This window comes from Eleutherodactylus coqui, chromosome 3, assembly GCF_035609145.1.
Source record: "Eleutherodactylus coqui strain aEleCoq1 chromosome 3, aEleCoq1.hap1, whole genome shotgun sequence".
Classification (NCBI taxonomy): Eukaryota; Metazoa; Chordata; class Amphibia; order Anura; family Eleutherodactylidae; genus Eleutherodactylus; species Eleutherodactylus coqui.
Window position 1 is genome coordinate 205480560 of NC_089839.1, and position 23515 is coordinate 205504074.

The following is a 23515-nucleotide window of genomic DNA, read 5'->3' on the forward strand; positions in this document are numbered from 1 at the left end:
TGAGAGTGGGATCTTGTATCCCACTTTACTCATCACTGCAGGGTTGCTTCTCCCGCCCGCAGTGACAATACACTGAATGGAGCGCTGGCCGAGCGTGCAGTCGGTGCTCCATTCACTTCAGTGAGGGACTCGCTGCTCGGCTATCTCCTGCAGACCCATTGAAAATAAATGGAGCGCTTGTGCAACCGCCACTCCATTCAATCTTCTCCTCACTGTGGGGTTACAGTAAGTCAGCGGTGAGGAGGACGGGGAACAGCGATGAGACCCCCACTGATTTAGTTATGTTTTGGATAATTCTGGTATATCTTCCCCTTTAAGTCTGCATGGAATTGGGTTAGAAATTCCACACCTGGACTTTGCCCGTTCATAGAGCTGAATTCGCGGGCAAAACTCCAAGCTTGACCACTGATTTCTACCGCAGTTTTTAGAGGCAGGAACAAAAATCTGTGTCTGATTTCGCCGTATCAATATACCGTGAAACTGCATATGGATCGTTGATACAGAACTTTGTTCCAATTTTTTTTTATTGTTTTCAAGATGTCTGCTTGCTGTCAGTGAATAACAACATTCATGTTTCCATCCAGAGGCTGAAATCCCAATCTGAGCATCTCCTTCTCCAACAGCTGAGGGTTTGTTACAGTATTTTGCAGAGGATCGTCTACACCAAGGGTGTCAACTCCTTTTCACCGAGTGCCACGTCAGCATTATGGTTGCTTTCAATAGGACCGTTTTATAAGGGCTCATTCACACTGGTGTATTTACACTCCGTATTCAAGTATTGTTTACGCTGAAACTGCCATTGATTTACCCCATAGCTTAGAGGGTGTCTCTGGTGCCAGGTTAGGGTGGGCAGAGCTGTGCCGCCACATGTTAGTTGTTCAATGGAGCACTGTGGAGGTATGCGCCAGAACTCAGAATCCAAGATGGCATCCACTTTCTGTGCTTCCCCTCTGCAAGCGCTGGCTGCGTCGGGACCTCATAAAATGACATGGTGGGCCTTGATGTTGACACGTGGTCTACACTGATACAAATGGCACAAATGTTACGCCTGTCCTGACAGTCTGTCATATGCATTGTAGTAGTCCAAGGATTGATTAGACTGGATACATTGCTACAAGCCCTCACCTGTGAGATGGATTAGGTAGGGGCGGTTTTCATGCCCCTTTGAGTTAGAGATCTGGAAGTGACCTCAGATTAAGGTACTTTTACACAGACTGACAGTCTGAGTTATCACTGAAGAACTATTATGGGCAATTGGTGCCCCAAGTAAACACAGGACTGGAAAGGACAAGTGACAAAAATTGCTCACCTAAAAACCAAGTGACTGTCGGCAGTGTGAAGAGGCAGTGCCTCATTTATGAACAACTGCCTGTTTACAGTGAATGGAGGCGGGTGGCCGGAAGAGATCTGTGGCGTGCTTCCTGTGCGAAAGTACAGGAATGATTATTACTGGGACGACCGCCAGGCGCTTCTGTGACACAGTCCCTATTATCCTGCCTACAGTTAGAGCAGGGGCCCTCCTGTCCTGGGAAATGAGAAGGTGAAGCAGCTCAGATCCCACCTCCCTAATTGTCTTTTCATTTTTTCCATAGCTATCGGGAGCTGGTGCTGGAATGTCGCGTCGAAGAAAAGCGTCGTCGCAGGTCAGAACCCAAAACCTTCAATATCCTGCAGGCAGCGCATGTTGTCGGTGTAGGGAAAGACTTGTTGACTGAGCTGAACCTTGAAGACAAGGACTTGGTGCTGTTTGCTGCATTTGCTCAGAGTCAACCAAACAGTGAAAAGCCAGAGAAAGCATCAGCAGTGTGTGCCTTCCCGCTAAAGCTTATTGATTGGTCCATCGAGGAAGGCATGCGCAAATGTTGCAGTGTCAAGTACACAGAGAAACTGTCCAGAGGCCTCCGCTACTACCAAGACGACCACTACTGTCCCCAAAATGTAAGGAGCACGACGAGGGCACCAGAAGATCTAAAAACAATGGTGTACCAGGGGGTGGGGTGACAACCTCTCAGACATGATATAGGGACTGGTTGTCAGTATCAGGGGGTGGGGCTGTGACAACTTCTCCAACATGATATACAGGTTGGTTGTCAGCAGTAATGTATGAATAGCTCTTACTGTAGTATAAGGTCTGCGGATCTCATGTCTGATCACATTTAGTTATATCAGTGATGTCATCACCAGGGGGCGTGGCTGTGACTACCTCTCAGACATGATATACAGGCCAGCTATCAGTAGTAGTAGTTGAATAGCTCTTATTGTAGTATAAGGTGTGCGGGTATCGTAATTATACGAGGGGCTGCTGATAAGTCTTTGGCTTTACCCAGAAAGAAACGAGCTAGGAAGATGAAACTTTACATTTATTCCACATACTCTCCACTGATGTCAACACACTTCTTACATCGGTATTCCAAGTTCTGTAAGCCTTGCAAAAAGAAGGATTTCGGTTTTGCCTCAAACCAGTCATCCATAGCAGCCATGGCATCAGAAATGGTGTGAAATTTGGTACCCTTGAGCTGTTTCTTCAGGTTTGGAAACCGATGATAGTCGGAGGGAGCTAGATCTGCTGAATAAGGTGGGTGGTCAACCAGCTGGAAGCCTAGCTCCACCAGTTTTGCCGTGGTCGCTTGTGCAGTGTGAGCGGAGGCGTTGTCTTGCAGGAACAAGATTCCTTTGGACAGCTTGCTGCGCCTTTTGGCCTTCAGAGCTGCCTTCAATTAGTCCAAAAGTTCAATGTAATACTTTGCATTGATGGTGGAACCATTTCGAAGGTAGTCCACTAGCAGCATGCCCTCCTTATCCCAGAACACAGACACCATCTCCTTAGTGGCTGATTTTTGCACCCTGAACTTCTTTGGGTGAGGAGAACCACTGTGCCTCCACTCTTTTGACTGCTCCTTGGTTTCAGGGTCATACAAATAAATCCAGGTCTCATCCATAGTGACCAGTCGATCCAGGAAGTTCTTATCATTCCGGAAACGCTGACAAATGGACCGGGAAGTTTTCACTCGCATGCTTTTCTGATCTGTTGTCAAACATTTGGGGACCCACTTTGCAGATAGCTTCTTCATGTTAAAATGTTCATGAATAATGACACAAACACGTTCACCAGAAATCCCCATGATGTCTGCTATTCCTTTAGCTGAAATTGGCAGATTCTCCAGTATGAGGTTGTGCACAGCATCGACGATCTCCGGAACAACAATCTCTCTCGGTCGCCCAGGACGTTCCTCATCATTGGTGCTGAAGTGGCCCGTTTTAAATTTGTCAACCCAGTTCTTATGTGTAGAATATGAAGGGCATTGATCCCCCAATGTCTGCGACATATCACCATGAATATCCTTCACGGACTTTCCTTGCAGAAACAAGAATTTTATCACTGCTCTGATTATCGCCTTAGACTCCGCCATTTTGTTTTCCCGCGTGCCTAGATCACTGTTGCCATAAGCTACAAACACAAGATTTTGAGAACATACATTAGACACAAGGCTTTCATGTGATGTAACATTCGTTACCATAGAAACAAAAAACCCCCACAAAGCCAAAAACTTATCAGCACCCCCTCGTACTACTCAGACATGACAAGAGGCTGGTTGTTAGTCTCAGAGGGCAGGACTGACCATCTCTGAGGCCTCCTCACTTATAAATGTGGCAAAGCACTGCGATATTACTTTCGTTTTCTGCAGCCGACAGCGTATTTTAGCGCACGCCATCATTGTAATGGGTTATAAGATGCGCTAAACTGCCAAACATAGAGCAGACAGCGGCTGAAAATTGCGGTGCTGGAAAGCGTTGTGGTCAAACGCATGTCTGCAAGGCCCCATTAATTTCACTGTGAGCATGATGCAGCGATTACCGCGGCATTTAAAACGCTGCATCAATCGTGGTAAAAACTGCCTTATGAGGGAGGCCTAAGATGTGTGGAGGATGATGTATGGTTTGATGTTTTGGGGGAGTCTGTTTCCATTTCTCACTTATTTGGGATTCATTGCTTCTGGTTTAGGTGAATGAATTGGCCCTCTTTACTGACGTCAGTTGTTTGACTGTTCCGACACTGGTGACCCCACCCATGGCTCGTCTGGATCTGTTTAATGGACGTATGAACGAGATCCTCCTGACTTCCTTGTATGTCACCACTCAGGACAATCTCACCATCGGTCACTTTGGCACCTCGGATGGTCGTGTGGTACAGGTGTGGTTATTACGAGTCTGGTTTGTGTCTTCACAATAACCGCGAGTCACTGATTTCTCCCCTCCCCCTCCACAGGTCATCCTGCAGCGTAACAGCAATCCTCGGATTCTGTCCAACTTTTCCCTGAGCAGCAGTCACCCGGTGTCACGCGATGTCATCCGTATCGGAGATGACCTCCTTTTCATTACTGGGAACCAGGTGGGTGGAGATGTTTCTGGAGCGGCGAGGAGTAACGTAGAAGCAGACTCTCACTGTCTGTCTCTCCGCAGGTGACTAAGGTCAGTGTCACGGGGCCCGGCTGCCGTCACCTCCTCAGCTGTGGTCGCTGCCTGCGGGCCCCTCGCTTCATGGGCTGTGGATGGTGTAACAATGGCTGCTCTCGAAGGGAGGATTGTCAAGGAGCGTGGAACCAGGACACCTGCTTGCCAATCGTCACTAATGTAAGGAGTGACAACCTCATGAAATGGAGGCTGGTTGTCCGATCTGCTGGGGGGGAGGGAGATGATGGGGGAGATTTACTTAGCATAATGCACCAATTAAGCAGAGTATGTGACTTTTGCCAAATTTTTTCACCTTCCTTAATGGCCTTAAAAAGTGTCTTGGAGAAAGGGCGTGGCTAAGATGATTTGTAACATGAACCAGAATTATTGCTGGCGTGTGCCTTTTTAAAAAAAATTTATTTTCTGTGTGTGCAAAAAAAAAAAACTAGTAAGCCAATTAAGAGGTGGCAAATATTCTGAGAAATTTCTAACCCATTCGCCTGTATGCTCTAGTTTTATTTTAATTTCGCACAGGATTAGTAAATCTCCCTCTTTCTCCATCCAATCACAGCACAGCTTTCTTTAATATGTTATTTTCAAATGCGAGTTCCATCCATATTGCTATCAGACGGAACTCGTGCATGGAACTTACCCGTGTAAATATGGCCTTATAAGTGCGATATTGGTCTTGGTTTCTCGGACCGATATTGCATTTGCCTGTGAAAATACAGCCAGAAACTCCACTCTGTGGCCAGGAGATGGATCTGCGATGAAAACCAGCAGAGCTGATCATGTGAAGTCGTCGCAACTAGCAGAACTGACCCCATTCTGACTGCCTCCCCCTAGTGGCTTATGCTGTAATCTTCTCCTGTCTGTTCTTCATTGTCTTTCTTTCCCTGCAGTTTTATCCTATGGTCGCTCCTCTTCGTGGTCAGACGAACGTCACCATTTGCGGTAGACATTTTCAATCTCGTAATATCTTCGATGGGCCGGCCAATGCACCGATTACGGCGCAGACTCACCAGGTGTTTGTGGGGCAGCGGTCATGTGCTGTGGACCCACAAAAGAGTAACAGCAGAAGGTGAGGATGGGAGCCGCTTCTCATTATGAGGACTGCACTCTGTGGCTCTGAGTCTCATTGGACTTCTTGTCTATGTAGGCTGGTGTGCACACTACGGACAGACGGACCCCCGTTCGCTGCGACTCCTGCTGAAATCATCATAACAATTAAGGAAAATTTGAGGAATGTTGCTTATTACGTGGATGGCAGCGCAGCAATCGGCGGGTTCAGCTACGTGGTGAGGAAATCTCTCACGGCTTGGGACATGGATGATCTGAGGATATTGCATTAACACATGATTTGCTTCTTTAATTGCTAATTGATGTTTACCATCAGGAGCCGCTGCTGATGTCTGTGTCTCCGTCTTTCGGACCTGTCGCAGGAGGATCTCGTCTTATTCTGAAGGGTCGGAACTTGACTGTAGGAGAGAACCAGCGTGTGTTTATCGGAGACTCTGAGTGCACCATCTACAATGAGTGAGCTTTTATTTTTGCTGTTTCTCCGACTGATTCGGTCATAGTTCTGAAGGTCCATGTTATTAACAGATGAGGACTGAGCTGTCTATGTGGACTACTAATGTACAGATATCTAACCTTCTGTCTGCCCTGCAGGTTGTGTCCAGCTGGTGGCCTGTGCTGCGTCTCCCCTCCAGTCTCTTCCCTGGGACTCAAAAACATCACGTTATGGTTGGATGGTGCTAAGACCCCTCATCCTCAGCCCTTTACCTACAAGCCAAACCCAGCTGTCAATAGTATCCAACCCAACTGCAGCCTGGCACGGTAAGAAATTATGTAATACAGAGATTCAAACTGAGTTACATCGTGTTGTACCCCAGAGCTGCGCTCACTATTCTAGTAATGAAGTCACTGTATATATACACATTACTTATCCTGTACTGATCCTGAGTTAAGGCCCATTTACATGTAAAGATTGTCGCTCAAACGAACGAAAGTGCTCAATAATCATTAATCCTGAGCTACATCCTGTATTATACTCCAGAGCTGCACTCACTATTCTGCTGGCTGTTATGGAAAACTGTCAACATGCTGGTGGACAGATTCCCTTCCAGTTTAGCAGGAAAATATACAGTTAGTTTCTCCCATCCGGCTCAGTCTCTGTTCCTGCTCTCTACAGGGGAAGCTCTCTGACCATTCAGGGCTCTAACCTGGATTCGGTATCCAGTATAACCATCAGCTATAAAGGCAGGAAGCAGGTGAGTCAGCCCCTGGATCTGTGGGTGACGGGGGTTCCTAGGATTTCTTTGTAAGGTGCTGTTCTGTGGTAGATGGGGTGGAGGGTGTCAAACAGTCTGTATAAATATGGTAATAAAATAATCTCCACAAATTGGTTAGACCATTTATGGAGTTTTACAAGTATACAGTAGTGTGCAAGAGTTTTAGGCAGGTGTTGAAAAAAATGCTGCAGAGTAAGAATGCTTTCGCAAATAGACGTGTTAACAAATTGCAAAATGACTGAGCAAAAGAGAAATGTAAATCCCATCAGTATTTGGTGTTATGGCCTTTTACCTTCATCAGTTCTTCCAGGTACACTTGCACACAGTCAGGGTTTTTCTAGGATTATAGTCTGGTGTATGATTAACTAATTATACCTAACATGTGATAATGATCATCAGGTGTAGGTAGAAACGCAGACATTTATTGAAACAAAAACAACTGTGTAGGAGGCTTATAACTGGGCAATGAACAGCCACACTCTGCTATAAAGGTGAGGTTGTGGAGGACAGTTTTATGTCACAGGGCCATGGCAAGACTGAGCAAAGCAACATGACCTAAGTTATACTTTATCAGCAAGGTCTCTCCCAGTGAAAGACTGGAATTTCCAGATGTGCTTTTCAAGCTCTTTTGAAGAAGCACAAAGAAACGGGCAACATTGAGGATCACAGACGCAGCGGTCGGCCAAGGAAACTTAGTGCACCAGATGAAAGGGCACAAAATCAGATGATGTCCAGCTGAGCCATCAACTTAGAACTATCAGAAACCAGTGGGACCCAGTTACACCCATCTACTGTTCGGAGAAGTCTTGCCACAAGTGGTCTTTATGGAAGAATTGGGGCCAAAAAGCCATACCTTCCATGTAGAAACACAGCCAAGCGACTAAACTATGCACAAAAACATAGGAGCTGCGGGGCAGGTAAATGGAACTGGGGATTTGGTCAGGTTTAATGGTGTCCTCAATTCTGAGAAATACAGGCAGATACTTATCCTGCTGCTGAGTAAATTTGGAGCCAATCATACGCCTCCCTGATGGTACTTCATGATGGATAATTCCCCCAAACATCCAGTCAATGTCATTAAGAACTATCTTCATCCTAAAGAAGAACAAGGAGTCCTGGAAGTGATGATATGGCCCCACAGAGCCCTGATCTCAGCATCATCCAGTCTGAGATTACATGCAGAGACAGAAGGCTCAGACATCCACAGAAGATCTGTGCTTTGGGCATGTTCACATGGCACTTTCACGTGTATTTCATGCATGCAAGAAATGTACGTAACAAAAACATGTAAGAATACATCCATTTTAACCATGTTTACATTTTTAAAACATACGTGATATACATTTTGATCTGTTTTTTTATATGAAAAACATATCAGTTTTAAACTATAAACTTGTTTTTTTTCTAAAACTTTTTAGTTTAACACTGTTTTTTCCTTGGTTACAAAAAAGCATATACGTGAAACGTATGAAATGTACAGCCATACGTCTTTCATCGACTGCAATGTGAAAAAAGGTATACGTTTCCATGTTTTTTTTGTAGGATAGAAAAACATAGGCTACACTTTTAAATCCCTTAACAAAACGCATGAAAACCTATGTGTAACCCATTATAGCCAGTGAAACGCTATGTTATCTTCTGGTTTTTGGACAAAAAAAACCGTGTATTTCATGGATGAACATATGACAGTGTGGACAGCCCCTTATTAATTCTCCAAGATGTCTGGAACAACTTCCCTACCAAGTTCCTTTTAAAAACTGTGTGCAAGGGTACCTGGAGAACAGATGCTGTTGTGAAGGTAAAGGACTGATGTGATTTACATTTCTCTCGTTCAGTCACTTCCAGTTGGCTAAGGGCTCCTGCACACTTGCGTTTTTCTCGCACGTTTTTTCCACGCGATTTTGCTGTGTTTTTTTTAACGCGAAAGTCAATAGTACTTTCTAATGTTAAAAACACAGCGATGTTTCATGCAATGCATTTTTAAGATTAGAAAGTACTTTTGACTTTCGCATTAAAAAAACGCAGCAAAATCGCGCACGCAAAAATGCAAGTGTGCAGGAGCCCTAAATTACAGAAATAAACGATCAGCACTTCTATTTGGAAAAACATTCTTACTCTGTGGCATTTTTTTCCCCACACCTGCCTAAAGCTTTTGCACAGTAAATTAATATATATTACTAGATTGACCTGATGTTTGCTACACGAACACAAAATGTTCGGAAAAATGGTTGTGAACTTCTAAATCTGCTTGGTTAGGTGATTATTCAGATTGTCACTTTGTATTTGAAGCAGATCTTTCTTTCTCGCCGCTGACCTCTCTCTTTCTCGCCGCTGACCTCTCTCTTTCTCGCCGCTGACCTCTCTTTCTCGCCGCTGATCTCTCTGTCTTTCTCACCGCTGATCTCTCTGTCTTTCTCGCCGCTGATCTCTCTGTCTTTCTCGCCGCTGATCTCTCTGTCTTTCTTGCCGCTGATCTCTCTGTCTTTTGACGCTTCTCTCTCCCCTCCTATTGAAAGCAATGGGAGAGCTCCACAAGCCTGTGTCACGGCTGGGAAATTCCTTCAGCTGTGGCTGGGGAATATCTTTCATTCTCACAGGGATGAAGGGATTCCTAGTAGTAATGCGGGCCTGTTTTCAGATAAAAACGCCTCGCATCCACAGAGCTTTCACATGGTGGAAAGTGCAATATCGGGCCATGAATCACAACCCGAAATCACCTTTGTCCCGTATAAAAGCAGCCACACTCTCTTCTCCTTGCCAATCATGTCTTGCGCTGCTTGGCAGCACTTCACTCTCCCTAGTGGCACGCGCCTATAGACTTAACACTGCAACTTTTGGGCTGCCCTCACAGCTCACTTGATGTATCAAACTCCAATTTTAGGATTTTATACCGGTGGTGAGGATGTCACTAATCTAATGAGACCAAAATCATCCACCTGGGGTCAGGCAAAGGGGTGAAAGTGTGGTGCAAGAAAAAGCCTGTAGTCTTTTTTTAGATGAGATCTCAATTTGTCCTTTTTTAACTGTGGTATTAACCCCTTGTACTCCACAGATATGTGAAGGTGCCTTTTCCTCCAACCGCATCCTGTGCAGCATTCCCCCCACATTAGAAGATAAGGCGCGGTGGGGGGACCTGAGTTTGGAGCTGGATGGACTCGTCTATAATTATTCTAAATTCCCCGTCTTTACTTACACCATTCACCCGTTTGAGAATGAAGAGAAGAGATTTCAGCTGAAGAAGGGGGACAACGAGATTGAGGCGCATGTAAGGTCATGTGACTGGAGGTGTGGGGTTTACAGTGGGGACAGTTGAGGTGGTCTTTAATGGAAACAGGTGTGGCGGAGAGGTCTGGAGTGGGGGGCAGGTGAGTGTAGGGGTCTCATCTGTGACTCCTTTTTAGTATAGAGCAGAAGTAAGGTTGGATGCATATAGTTTATGCCCTCCATCAGGTCAGGCGTTTATAATCAGAATGATGAGAATGAAATCCACCAGGTACGCAGGAAGGGGCACTACTGGCATCTTTGATAGCTGCTGTCAGTTACACCCCATCCATCCAGTATATCTAATATCACACACTATGTATCGCTCTCATCATCCTACCCACAGGAACTCACAATCTAATCTTCCTATCAGACACTATGTATAGCTCTCATCACCCTTAATCCGAGGAGCTCATAATCTCATCTCCCTATGGTTATTGCATAGATTATCACCCCTACCGTTCTCTACTGTTGCAGCCTTATAAATCTATCAATTATGAGCTTGGGTCCATCTGATGATTTCTCATATTTCCCCTTTCAGCATGCGTTCCTGGCTCGAGTGCTCGGATGCCTCGACGTTTCCATGACTGTGGATGGCAGAGAGTGTTACCCCAAAGTCCTGGAGAATGAAATCACCTGCAGGATCCCAAAGGACATGGTCATCCCATCACAGGGGGCGAGCGTCCAGGTACCTGTCCTGTCACATCGTCCACGTCATACCCAACCTTCCCTTCCCTCTCCCGTGTCCTGTTGGTGAGAGACTGTGGTCCTCGGTAACCTGTCCTTCTTAGTAAATGTTCCTCCTTTCTTATACTGTACTTTGGTCGCCAGGTTTGCGTGGACGGCGTTTGCACGGATTTGGGTCATGTGGTTGTCATGAATCTGCTGGACTCCCTCGTGGGAATCCTGCTGGGGACGGTCATCTCCTTAATAGTTCTGGCCATTTTAATTTTTTTTATACTAAAAGAAAGGAACAAAAGAAAGAAGAAAGGTGAGATGCGTGTATGGAAACCAAGACCGGCGCAGCGAGCACGAGCGTTTATTATAATCAAACTCTTATTTCTTTACAGCAACGGAAAACCTGGAACTCCTGGCGAATAACAACCGAGGAACCATTGTCTCTCCGACCAGCTTCCCTCGTGGTGACTACAGGGAGTCTTGTAAGTGTTCACCGATGTATTTAATCCACAGGAGCAACCATGAAATAGGCCTCATGTCCACGGGCAGATCTGATTTGTGGAAAGATCCGCAAGCCAAACCACCCATAGGAATACATGGCTTGTCTGCAAATGCATTAAAGCATGCAGATTTGGAAAACAAATTGCAGCATGCTCCATTTTACTGCGTATCCCATATGGACGCCGTCCAATCCGCAGCCCGCCCACAGCTCACACTGCAGACGAGCCGCGGATCCCGTGGGAAAGTTAAAAAAAAAAATCCTTCTGCACCAGCCGCCGTGAAGAAGAAAGAAGATCTGGTCAGGACGCAGAAGACCCACATGGGATCCTCCCAGGTAAAATAGTGTCCTCAGCCGCGGGAAGGGTGGGATTCTGCTGCGGGCTCCTGCATACGGAATCTGACCTGCCCGTGGACATGAGGCCATACTGGAGAAATGGCGTTTCCTGTACATAAATTTCAGCAAACATGTCAGACATTTACTTCCATTCAGGAGCTGGAGAAAGCTGGGTGACAACCAGCAATATAATTGTATTTCTCCTGTTAGATATCCCAGGTAGCAGCTCGGGGGGAGTATCGTACCGCGGCGGCAGCATCGGGACCGGATCCATGCCCCTCCTAATCACCAGCGTCCTTGACGACCTGAGGCCTGAGCTACTGGATGAAGTGAAGGACGTGCTGATCCCCCAGAGCCGTCTTATTACGCGCCGCGACCAGATCATAGGGAAAGGTCAGAATGCTAACAGCGCTTTAACCAGAGACAGCCAAGCTGAGGTGAAATAGCGGAAGTCATCGCCCCCTTTAACTCCCTATAGTGACAATGTGAAGTAAGCTCCGTCCCCAGAAGTGCTTCCTTGTTGTCACTGGTCATGTGAACCCACTTGATTTTGTTGATTGGCTGAAGGAACCCATGAAGGGGAAGGGATAGTAGGACAAGTCCAGTCCCCTTAGGGGCACCTCATGAGAGGAATTGGTGGGGAAGCCTGTCCCTCCAGTACACCATTCTTCAGGGGTTGGTCCGATGGTCATGCCCTGCGCCCGTCCCGCTGATCGGTGGGTTTCCTCTTTTCATGTCTCCTCTTCCTCCTCAGGTCACTTTGGAAGTGTTTACCATGGAACGTACATCGATGAGGACGGCCAGGAGCTGCACTGCGCTGTCAAGTCCCTCAACAGTAAGAACCACAATGGAAGGACTACATGACATATACTCCAGTCACATACAAAGTTGCATTCTCCTCTAACTGCCTGGGGTACCATCATGCACAGCGTATTGCTGAATTGCATCGTGGGAGTCTACATTACATTTGAATATATTGCCTAGCAAATAAGTCATCTCCCACAATGCACCACAGCAGAATAGCAGTGAGGTAAGAGAAAATCAGAACAATTATGACTGCAGCTCTGAATGCAGCTAGAGTATAAGAGCTATAACAGCAGAATGGCTGCAGCTCTGGATGCAGCTAGAGTATAAGACCTATAATAGCAGAATGGCTGCAGCTCTGGATGAAGCTAGAGTATAAGACCTATAATAGCAGAATGGCTGCAGCTCTGGATGAAGCTAGAGTATAAGACCTATAATAGCAGAATGGCTGCAGCTCTGCATGCAGCTAGAGTATAAGGGCTCCCACCCACTCGCCTCGCAGCGGAAGAAAAACGCTGCGATATCGCCAGTGTTTACAATGGGGCCAGCGGCAGCAGCGCTAGTCCCATCAAAAACATAGGGAGAATACCGCCGACTTCTTCCACAGCTGGGGCAGAAGTCAAGGAGGCTAACCCATTGCTTTCAATGGGGTCGGCACGGCTGCCAGCCCTATTGAAAGCAGTGGTTTTGTGGCAACCCCCCGCAGCATGATTTTCTGGGAAGGGCTTGAAATATAAACCCTTCCCGGAAAATCATCCCTAGCTGGTTAAAAAAACAAAAAAAAAATCTTTACTCACCTCTCCACCGTTCAGATGCGTCCTTCGGCTGGCTCCCCTGCACTGCTGTCCAGCACTTTCAGCAGGCAGGAAATTAAAAATCCCCGCCTCCTGAAAGGGCTGTGCTGATTGGCTGAGCGCTAAGCCAATTACATCATTGATGAATAGCTAAGCGCTGCCTGTAATTGGCTGAGCGCTCAGCCAATCAGCAAAGCCCTTTCAGGAGGCTGGCATTTTTAAATCCCCACCTGCTAAAAGTGCTGGACAGCAGTGCAGGGGAGCCAGCCGGAGGACACGGCGGGAGGTGAGTAAAGATTTTTTTTTTTCTTTTATAACCAGCTAGGGATGATTTTCGGGAAAGAACTTATATGTCAAGCCCTTCCCAGAAAATTATGCTGCGGGGGTTGCCACAAAACCACTGCTTTCAATGGGGCCGGCAGCATCCTGGACTTTGTCACAGCTGTGGCAGAGGATTCCTTCATCCCTGTTGTCACCGCAGGGATGAAGGAAACTCCTGCCACAGCTGTGGCAGTAGTCCGCGGTATTCTCCCTATGTTTTCAATGGGGCTAGCGCTGCTGCTGGCCCCATTGAAAACTCTGGCGATATCGCAGCATTTTTCTTGCGCTGCGAGTGTTTCCACTCACTATTGCAGCGCAAGAAAAAAAAACCACAAGTGAGTGGGATCCCTAAGACCTATAACGGCAGAATGACTGCAGCTCTGGATGCAGCTAGAGTATAAGACCTATAACGGCAGAATGGCTGCAGCCCTGGATGTGGCTAGAATATGTCATGGTGTAACAAAAGAATTGAAAGTAGTATTAATGACTGGAGTATTAACAAGTGATGTAACAGCAGTGTTAGAATTGCAGCTCTGAAGGTGACTGAAATATTAGATGGGATTTAACAGCAGAGTTGTGGCTGCAGCTCTGAATGTGACTGGAGTATTGGGTAGATTATAATGGCAGAATTATGACAGCTGTGGAGGTGACTAGCGTATAAGAGGGGATATAAGTGAGAGTTCTTCACTTATGTTGTCGTCTTCTGAGCTCTACTGGTTTTCTTGCACCATGTAGGGATCACAGATGTGGAGGAGGTGGAGGAGTTTCTTCGGGAGGGGATCCTGATGAAGGAGTTTCATCACCCTCATGTCCTGTCCCTCATCGGGATATTTCTGCCACAGGAGGGTCTCCCCTTGGTTGTCCTCCCATATATGTCACATGGGGACCTAAGGCACTTCATCCGCAGCGAGGACCGGGTGAGTGGTTGTACCCTGTGGAATATGATGACACATGGGGGACACTATATAATACAGGTAGTAATGACACAGGGCTGCATCCCTCTCCACAGAACCCCACGGTGAAGGATCTGGTCGGCTTCGGGCTGCAGGTTTCTCGGGGAATGGAGTACTTGGCTCAGAGAAAGTTTGTGCACAGAGACCTGGCCGCCCGAAACTGCATGTAAGTAACTGGTTGGAACGCGGAGGTGCGGCTATGTCCATGCACTACACATACAGTATACATAAGTGTATCCCAATATAATGCTGCACGTATATAATCTGTTACATGATTACAATAACCACCCCGCCTCCCCCACACTCTCCCCAATGTATGGTGAGGGCGCTCTGGCTCCCCTTGTGACTGCTCTTGATGCCCTTGTGTCTTCCAGGCTAGATGAGACGTATAAAGTGAAGGTGGCAGATTTCGGCCTCGCTCGGGATGTGTTTGATAAGGAATATTACAGCGTGCGGCGCCATAGGAATGCCCGTCTGCCAGTGAAGTGGATGGCGCTGGAGAGTCTACAGACCCAGAAATTCACAACCAAGAGCGACGTGGTGAGTGGCGTTGAAGAATGAGGTGGGTCATGTGACACCAGATTATAGGTGATAATTAACCCTTTTTATAATCCTCTTTCCTTCAAGTGGTCCTTCGGAGTACTGCTATGGGAGCTGATGACACGAGGAGCCCCCCCATATCCAGATGTGGATCCATACGATATTACCCGATACCTGTTCAGAGGGAGACGTCTCCCACAACCAGAGTACTGCCCGGACCCCCTGTAAGTCCTTGTATCCTCTCTTATATACAGTACAATTAGGAGCTTTGTTTACATCAGACTGGACACTGGCCCTTTAAAAGTGTCCATTACAATCTTGTTCTGTCACTTTAATGATGAATTCTGTATTAAATATTTATAGGAGTTGGTGTTCCATGTCAGCCACTCCCCAACACACAGCCAGAGGCGCATAGCACTCTGCTGCCTGCAGCCGTCACTAGGGGGAGTATGCTGACTTCAGCCACCATTTGTGGTGAGGGGGGGCACGCTTCCTGCAGATGGGCTCCATAATAAATCCACGTTCATCATGCAGTGCACTCCCACAGTCTTTTCATGTACCTCTGGCTGTGTAGGAAAGTTGCAGCTTTGCATGATGAAAGGTTCTGTAAGACTTTGTGTTTCAATTCCATTTTAAAACCACTGCTTGCTGTCAGCGACTGGAAACACTCTTGTTTACATTTGTAGATCCTAAATACCCTCCCTGCTTTTAGTCCTTGACACACAGCTGTATCAGTGTAGACAAGAGCTTGCTAAGCCGCTGCTGTATTGGCTCCCAAGATTTTTACATCAGGAAACTGTAACAAACCTTCAGCTGTGAAAAGTATTAAAATATAACATTCATTGACAGCAAGCAGATCTCTGAAATAATGAAGAATTAAAACCTACTTGGGGAGAGGGGGCTTTAGATGCCTCTTTTGCCTCCCTTTATTTCCTGCACCTTTTCCTGGTACCTTCTCAAAGCAGTGAGTTGGAGTCCGGGAACGTTCTGAGTCGCATCCCACCAGTCGTCTTATATTTCATGCTTCTTTCCTCTGTCTCGAAAGCTACACCCTGATGCTGCAGTGCTGGAGTTCGCACCCGGAGGATCGGCCGACCTTCACCGAACTGGTCAGCGAGATGGAGGTCATCTCTAACTCCCTTTGGGGAGACCACTACATTAATCTGAATGTCACTTACATCAACCTGGACCGTGACCAGCTCTACCCGCCAGCGCCACCCGGCTCTGAGGACGAACTAGAGAACTTCACTACTGACGAGGGGTCTGAAGAGGAGGATGCAGCAAAGGGAACCTTATGAGTGTCGTGTAACTCTGGCATCGCAGGTCGGGAGAATGTTCCCTCCGGATAAATGAGAGCCGCGACTCCTCATAGGATGGGAGCTCCCAGCGGGGCGTTGTGGACGGCGCTTCAACTACAGCGGAGCAGAAATTATGAGCGCCATCCTGCAGCTACACTGATACAATGTTGCTACGACGCCTCCCTGAAAAGCTTTGGTTATGGACACATTCATCGCCATCGCTTATTGCATCAGTTGAACGAGGAAACCCTGCCGCATAGTCTGGGGCTGGCGCTGTCCAGCTGGTGTGGAGAAACCTCGCGCCTCATGAATTGCTTATGAACTGACAGACCGGCTGCTGCCCCTTGTGTGTAGAAACTTTTTTTTTTTTTAATCTACTTTTTGTTGCTGCAAGTGAAATCCATGTGAGAGGTGACAGCTGAAGCCTCTGGTTATTGCACACCGAGGCCTTTTATAATGTAGGTTATTATACTCCCATCATTGTAGGGAATCCTGGGTGACTGGAGGGTCCACTGTGGGGGTCATACTTGAATTGTACAGCGCGCTACGCTTCATGTATATATTGAACCAATCGGAATATTTTTGTACAAAGAAATGGAAAAAGAAACTCTCTCCTTGTACCAAGAAGTGAGAAAATCTGTAAATAAAAGAAATTTACTTTCTTATCTCCTTTCTCTAAGGGTACTATTATGTGTAGTGGTGACTGTCGCCTAAGGGAATGAGCAAACCATGTCCAAGTGTACGCGGGCCGTCGGTGTAAACACAAGCATAAATTATTTTGTTTATTCACAGGATCGTTCAGTTCGCTGTATAAGTGAATGAGAGCGGCTGAACGATTAGTGTTTAAACCGAACGATTAGTGAACAAGCCGACGATAATTTTCATGCTTACATAAAATGAATGATTACCAATAAGCAAAAAAATTATCATTCCTCGTTCAATCATAGGACGTGTTTACACAGAATGATTATTGGGCAAATTCGAACGCTCCAGCAATTTTTGACCGATTAATCGTTCTGTGTAAAAGCACCTTAAGCCTGGGTTCACACAGGGCGGATTTGCTGCGGTTTTGCTGCGGATTGCCGTTGCATATCCGCACTGCAGCAAAACCGCTGTGTTTGCAGTGCAATGCAGCACAAATGAGTTTTGCGAAAAAGCTGTTCTCACAGGGCGGATTTTTTCCGCACAGCCGCAGTGCGGAAATGCAACTGTGGCGCGGTTTTCAAAGATGCAGCTTGTCCATTCTTCTGTCTTTTTCGCAGCGTTTTTTGTCCATAGACCTCTATGGACGCAGCAAAATCCGCGGCAAAAAGTAAAAAACGCTGCGGAGAATATCTGCAGGAAAATCCGCAATCCGCAAGCCAAAATTAACCTTTGAAGCGGTTTTGCCGCAGAAGCATTTCTTCTGCGGCAAAACCGCTGCAAATCCGCCCTGTGTGAACCCAGCCTAAGGCCTCATGTCCACGGGGAAAATCAGATCTGCTGCGGATTTGTAACGCACATTTGGGCTGCGGATGCACTGTAATTGTCTTTTATTTTTCATGCGGGAGATCAATTAAGCTATGTGCTCTATGAGCCCCCGCATGCGTGATCCGCACTAAAATGGAGCATATCCATTTTTTTTCATGCTCCAGAAATTTTTTAATTACCATCCGCGGGTATTTATCTACCCGCGGGTGGTCAATGCATTCGTATGGGGCGCGGATCCGCGTGCGGGAAAAATGCTGCGGATTTTAATTCTTATTTTCCCCGTGGACATGAGGCCTTAGAGTAAAAGATGACTCATGACCTGCAGAGGTGACGGTCTCAGTGTGGTACCACAATATGATCTCTTTCACATACTCATCCAACCATGGATTACTTATCCTGTACTAATCCTGAATTACATCCTGTATTATACTCCAGAGCTGCACTCACTATTCTGCTGGTGGGAGTCTGTTCCTGTTAGGTGATAACTAGTAATTTATTATGAAATTTTAGTACCAGTGTTTTAGTACACAACTCTGCTACATGCACGTCACACACACACACACACACAGCACTGCTACATGTATATCACATACAGCTCTGCTACATACATCCTTCATGCCATACAACCAGCAACACAGCACTCAGGATGAAGGATCTGTGATGACATTAGTCATGCTCCGCCCCTGATCACTTGACAATGACACCGTCGCAGGTCCTTCATCCCGCGTGAGTTGCATGCTCCGCTCCTGATCACATGATGGTAACGTCATCACAGGTCCTTCATCTCTGTGCAGATTACAGGTGGACTACATCCCCCCCCTGCAGCCCTGTTGCTATGGAATACTAATAAACACCTACCCGGACAGCAGACATTTGCTTACAGGACCTGTGGTGACGTTACCATCATGTGATCAGGGGCGGAGCATGTAACTCACGGACGCACAGGTTTTCTGTAGCATTTTCATGGTTCGTGATAATGAAGGGGGTCTGCAGTTGCAAACAGTTAGCAGTTCTCATACAGGGTGCTAAGAGTCAGGTTAACTTCACACTGGCGAGCATGAAATAGGGCCGTGAATGGAGAGCATGTGAAAGCTCTGTGGATGCGAGGCGTTTTCATGGCTTAACAGCCTTGCACCACTTCGGGGATGCAGGGATCCTCTCGCGCCACTGTCAGCCACGGCGGGGGATCACAGTTTCTCTCATTGTTTTGAATGGGAGATCTTGCATCGTGTGCACCTAGCTTGTGGTGCAGTTCTGCTGCCAGCCCCATTGAAAACAATGGGCCCTGCGATGCGAGAGCACACAGCCAGATAGAACATGCTGCGATTTGTTTCTCGTATAGCATTGCGCTGCTATGCAGGAAAACATCGCTCATGTGTATGACCCCATTCAAATCTTCAAATTTTGATGCCCGTGTGAAGCTGGCCTCACTGTATTATTGCATAACTTGAATCTGTTGTGACAATTTGTCCACCAGATGGTGATGTTTGAATATGTGACTAGAGGGTGAAGTTCAGCGAGTGTCCAGCAGGTGACACTCTGTACGCGATCCTGTGAGTGTTGGTTGTAGGAGATTTGGGTTTTGTATTGTCTGTAAAACTTTCTCTTGTGTTGGTGTCTGTTGGAGTTGGGGGTCTATGCAGCAGCTAAGTGTCTTATCGCTGAGCGCTGGGAGGTGCACCGCCGTCTCGGCTTACGTGGATCTTTGAGACGGAATAATTTGGGATTGTGGCTGTGTCTCTAAAATCTGGACCCCCCTCTCCCCGTCTGCGGATTACATCTGGATATTTGTGTCAAGTCCTTGTTACAGGATTTAAACAAAATGTTCCTAATCCTGAAGCAGCCGCCGTCCCCTTCCCCCGCTGCTGCCGCCGCCCTCCCCGTGCGGTCTGCGATGTACCGTAATCTATTGTGACACTGGTACAAGATAAAGTCATCTCTGAGCCAAGACTTTCCCAAAATACACAGTGGTACAGAGGACAGTGGTGACTGGTCACATCGCCACCCGCACACCCTGATGTGTGGCATCCCGGGTCACATGACTAAAATCACAATTGGGGGAAAAAATGGAAATAATGAGGAAGTGATAGGACTGCAGACACCCACATAGGGTAGCGAACACAATGCCTATTCCTCATAAGAGAGAAGAGGACAATCCATGTGCCACTAGAAATATTTTTTTAACGTTAAACCAGAACTCTGATCTCGGCTAACTCCGCCTGGTTGCCTTTGGGCCGCCATATAGTAATCATGCCATCCTTTATGTAACGCACAGTAACAAACTACCCCATACAGTATTATGGCACATAGTATTAGTGCCCCACACAATCTATTCCTCTGTACTGCGTATGCATAGAAAAGGTTCAGTACAGAACAAAGCATGACATATAGCAAGAGAGAGAAGCAGAGAGTGCCATGTAGCACCACAGAGCAGTACAGTGTGCCATAGAGAAGCAGAGCGAACCATATAGCATCAAAGAGAAGCATAGAGTGCCATATTGCGCACAGAACAACATAGTGTCACAGAGCACATAGTGAAGCACAAATCACTGTATAGCAGCTCAGTACACCACAGAGGATAGAGCAGTGCAAAGGTCCTGAAGAAGACATCAGAGGGCAAAGCGGATGACCACAGGTGGACAGATCTCTCACCAACCTCTCACTCCTGGCAAGTGTTGGCCTGCTTATAGGATATCAGTTGCGCCTAATGGGTATTTCATTGTCACTTCACTCATGATCCATGCCTGGCTTGTATTGTAGATGCCGGTCTGGATGTGAAACTAGTACAAGGTCACCTGAAAGGTCACACAACGGGTGAAGAGCACCAGGTGTTCGCTAAATGAGCCCCGATTCAGTTTGAACTGGGACTGGCCTGGGTAGGACATGTGACATCACTCCATGAGACACATCGGCCAATGGAAGAGCAAAGTTTTAAAGACATCCAGGATACTGACTGTTCCAGGGGAAGTCATTCTCACGTTTAGGAGAAAGGGGTTCCGCTGCACTTCCAGACCCTGAGGTCTATACACCGTGACTGCTCGGTCTACAGCACCCCAGGCTTAACTTTTCAGTCTGCCACATGCCGGGTCTGACCACTAAGTCACCTGTACCTTAGGCCTAACTTAGGCACCCCAAGCCTGGTCCCTCGGTTTACAGCACCCCGGGCGTAACTCCTCAGGCTATTGTACCCCAAGCTTGGTGCCTCTGTCTATGGCACCCCAGGCCTGACCCCTCAGTTTCCTATACCCCAGGTCTAACTCCTTAGTCTACTGCACCCCAAGCCTGGCCCCTTGGTCTACTGCACCCTGGGCCTGATCCCTAAGTCTATGGCACTCCAAGCCTTACCCCTTGGTCTACTACATGTCAAACCTGGTCCCTCAGTTTGCGGCACCCCAGGCCTGCCCCTAAATCTATGACACCCCAAACTTGGCCTCTCTGGTTACAGCACCCTGGGCCTGACCCCTTCGGTCTACTGCATCCCAAGCCTTGCCACTCGGTTTATAGCACCCCATGCCTGACCCCTCAGTCTCCTGCACCCCTTTTCCAGTTAACTATGGAGGCTGCAGAGAAAACGTAGGGTCTCTTTCTCATCTCTGCGTTGCCTTCTGCCCTGCTCTTAGAAACTCTTGGTGTTCGTAGCAACCAGCAGGGAGCGTGGTGGAATCCCGGTGACAATATTCTGCAGCAGATTTGGGTTGGGGTCGTCCGGTGGTCGCTGTGTCCTTCAGACTACAGCTGCATATAGCAGACTGTTTGCTCTCTATCCCTGCGCAGGACGCCCCTCCATTCGGTGACCTCCATTTGTTTCGTTCCTCGGCTGTCAGAGAAGTTTTCCTCATCTTTTATCTCAAGTTAAACTCCTTCACTTCTCGCCGTGCGTCCTGGGGGAGGGGAGTGCGCAATGTGACAGGAGGAAAATGCAATGTCATATTTTGTAGTTGACAACAAACTAAGGCCTGTAGGGACGCCTGGAGCCGGAGGCTAAATTGTCAGCGATGTCCCAGGGGGCCACTGGGAACTTGGCCAGAAAAAATGAAAACTGCAGCAACAGCGATTACGGATCGGGAGCCGCTTATCATAAAACCGTACAATCACAGGCAGGAGAAGAGCAAGGATAGAGGTAAAGGACAGAGCAGAAAATCCCAGACACCAGGAGTCACAGCCCGTCATTATGAGGGCACATCCCCCATCGGTGGACCCAGCTAAGCGTACAAAAATGTAATACAGGGGCCCCCCATTTGCGACCCTTCTATATCAGGAGTTGTTTTCTAACACTATATAGATGGCCATTGATCTTGTGGGTGTTGGTTAATGCTACATGTCTCCTGCAGCTCCTGTTATCACCAGCAGGGGACGGTGAAGGATTGTTGGGCAACTGGAGTGGCATGATGTGCCGCATCCTAGAAGAATTCGAGCACACAGATCATCACCTATTTTTGGCCTTATTCATACAAGCGTGTCCAACCTTAATCCACGTGTCTCCATGTTGACCTCCCTCCCAACTTTTGAACAATGAAAACAGGGACAAATTTTAGCAATTCATGTAGTGCAGCAAATTTTCCTCATTGGGCCACATCCTTCCTGCACTAAGCCTTCTCCTTTGTGTCCATTCACAGCAATAGAGCCTCCCAGTAATCCCTCCATAGACTAGTATATCTCTAAGTCATTGTCAGATACTAGCTGTACACAGTGATAGTGATTACAGTGCAGTTACCTCCAGTCATTACAGGTAACCCCTGAACAGCGACATCCATTTTTCTTTTGCTTCTCTCTGGGCCTAATCTCCCATGAAGACTGTTTTCAGCCATGACTTAACCCTGCACACTCTCTCTATCCAGCTGCTACCCCCGATGTTCCTCTCAGTAAACCCCCCCCCCCCAGTGCAACTGCACCATTCATGACGACACTTAAACCGCATTTACACGCGAAGTTGATCGTTCAAAATTTGTTCAAAAGACAGCTTGAATGACAGGTTGAGCGATCATTTTGCATGAGCTGATAATGGGCACTAATGCCTACTAGTAGCTTATTAGCTTCATTTGCGTGTAAATGAGGCTCCCTTCGCTATATGCATATAACCGCAGTTAGTCTGTTATCTGCATACAGCTACATTGTTCTCCTGCAGGACTGCACCTGAAAAATGTTGTCAGCGCTTTCGGTCCCTGCTACAGCTGGCTGGCTGAACAATGGTTTTTATGCTGAACTAAAAATCATCGTTGGCCCGAAAAGCAAACTATGGCAGCATTTACACGCAACGATTATCGTTCAAAAGACAGTTTGAATGAATTTTGAGCAATAATTGTTGCGTGTAAATGGGGCTTTAGTTACAGTGCCTTTCTTGCAAATGAGGAAGATGGAACAATACCTCTGCAGCACCACCTATGGGAAGGCAGCAGTAGGTGGCATAGCCGAAGTATTGTTCCATCTTCCTTATTTTTATTTTTCCCAGAGGAGCAAGCATGGCCTTATAAGTCTCCTCACTCATCTTCTAGGTGCTCTCCTTAAGGATGATACCCTTCCCAACCTAGTGCTCCCCTTGTGACCCCTCTTAGTTCCAATGCCCCTACTGTTGCCCCTGAGTTACAAGTGACTCCATCTGTGGCCCCTCTTTGTTTCAGGATCCCCCCCGTGGCCCTTCTTTATGATATGACCTCCATGTGGCCCCTCTTTGTAATAGTGCCCCCACTCCATTAACTACTTACAGTAATGGCAGCCAGCGCTAACAGGTCTAGGCAGCCGGGGGGGGGGGGAAGTTATGCTATATGCTCTGAGCCGTCAGAACCTGTGAGGAGAGGTGGCTGCTGACGCTATGGTG

At 47.2% G+C, this 23515-nt stretch overlaps 1 protein-coding gene across 1 annotated transcript in view; it reads left to right on the forward strand.

Moving 5' to 3' along the window:
- Positions 1-16895, forward strand: part of MST1R (macrophage stimulating 1 receptor) — a 36100-nt gene extending 19205 nt beyond the window's left edge. Inside the window, exons 3-22 of the mRNA XM_066596864.1 lie at positions 1593-1938; positions 4004-4192; positions 4268-4390; positions 4462-4632; positions 5355-5533; positions 5612-5750; positions 5849-5988; positions 6124-6291; positions 6647-6725; positions 9799-10011; positions 10549-10695; positions 10839-10998; positions 11078-11167; positions 11731-11913; positions 12275-12355; positions 14175-14356; positions 14449-14558; positions 14767-14932; positions 15020-15156; positions 15978-16895. Of these exons, the coding sequence (XP_066452961.1) occupies positions 1593-1938; positions 4004-4192; positions 4268-4390; positions 4462-4632; positions 5355-5533; positions 5612-5750; positions 5849-5988; positions 6124-6291; positions 6647-6725; positions 9799-10011; positions 10549-10695; positions 10839-10998; positions 11078-11167; positions 11731-11913; positions 12275-12355; positions 14175-14356; positions 14449-14558; positions 14767-14932; positions 15020-15156; positions 15978-16230 (3256 nt within the window). The 3' untranslated portion in view covers positions 16231-16895. The remainder of the gene's footprint in view (positions 1-1592; positions 1939-4003; positions 4193-4267; positions 4391-4461; positions 4633-5354; positions 5534-5611; positions 5751-5848; positions 5989-6123; positions 6292-6646; positions 6726-9798; positions 10012-10548; positions 10696-10838; positions 10999-11077; positions 11168-11730; positions 11914-12274; positions 12356-14174; positions 14357-14448; positions 14559-14766; positions 14933-15019; positions 15157-15977) is intronic.
- Positions 16896-23515: the final 6620 nt, after the last annotated feature.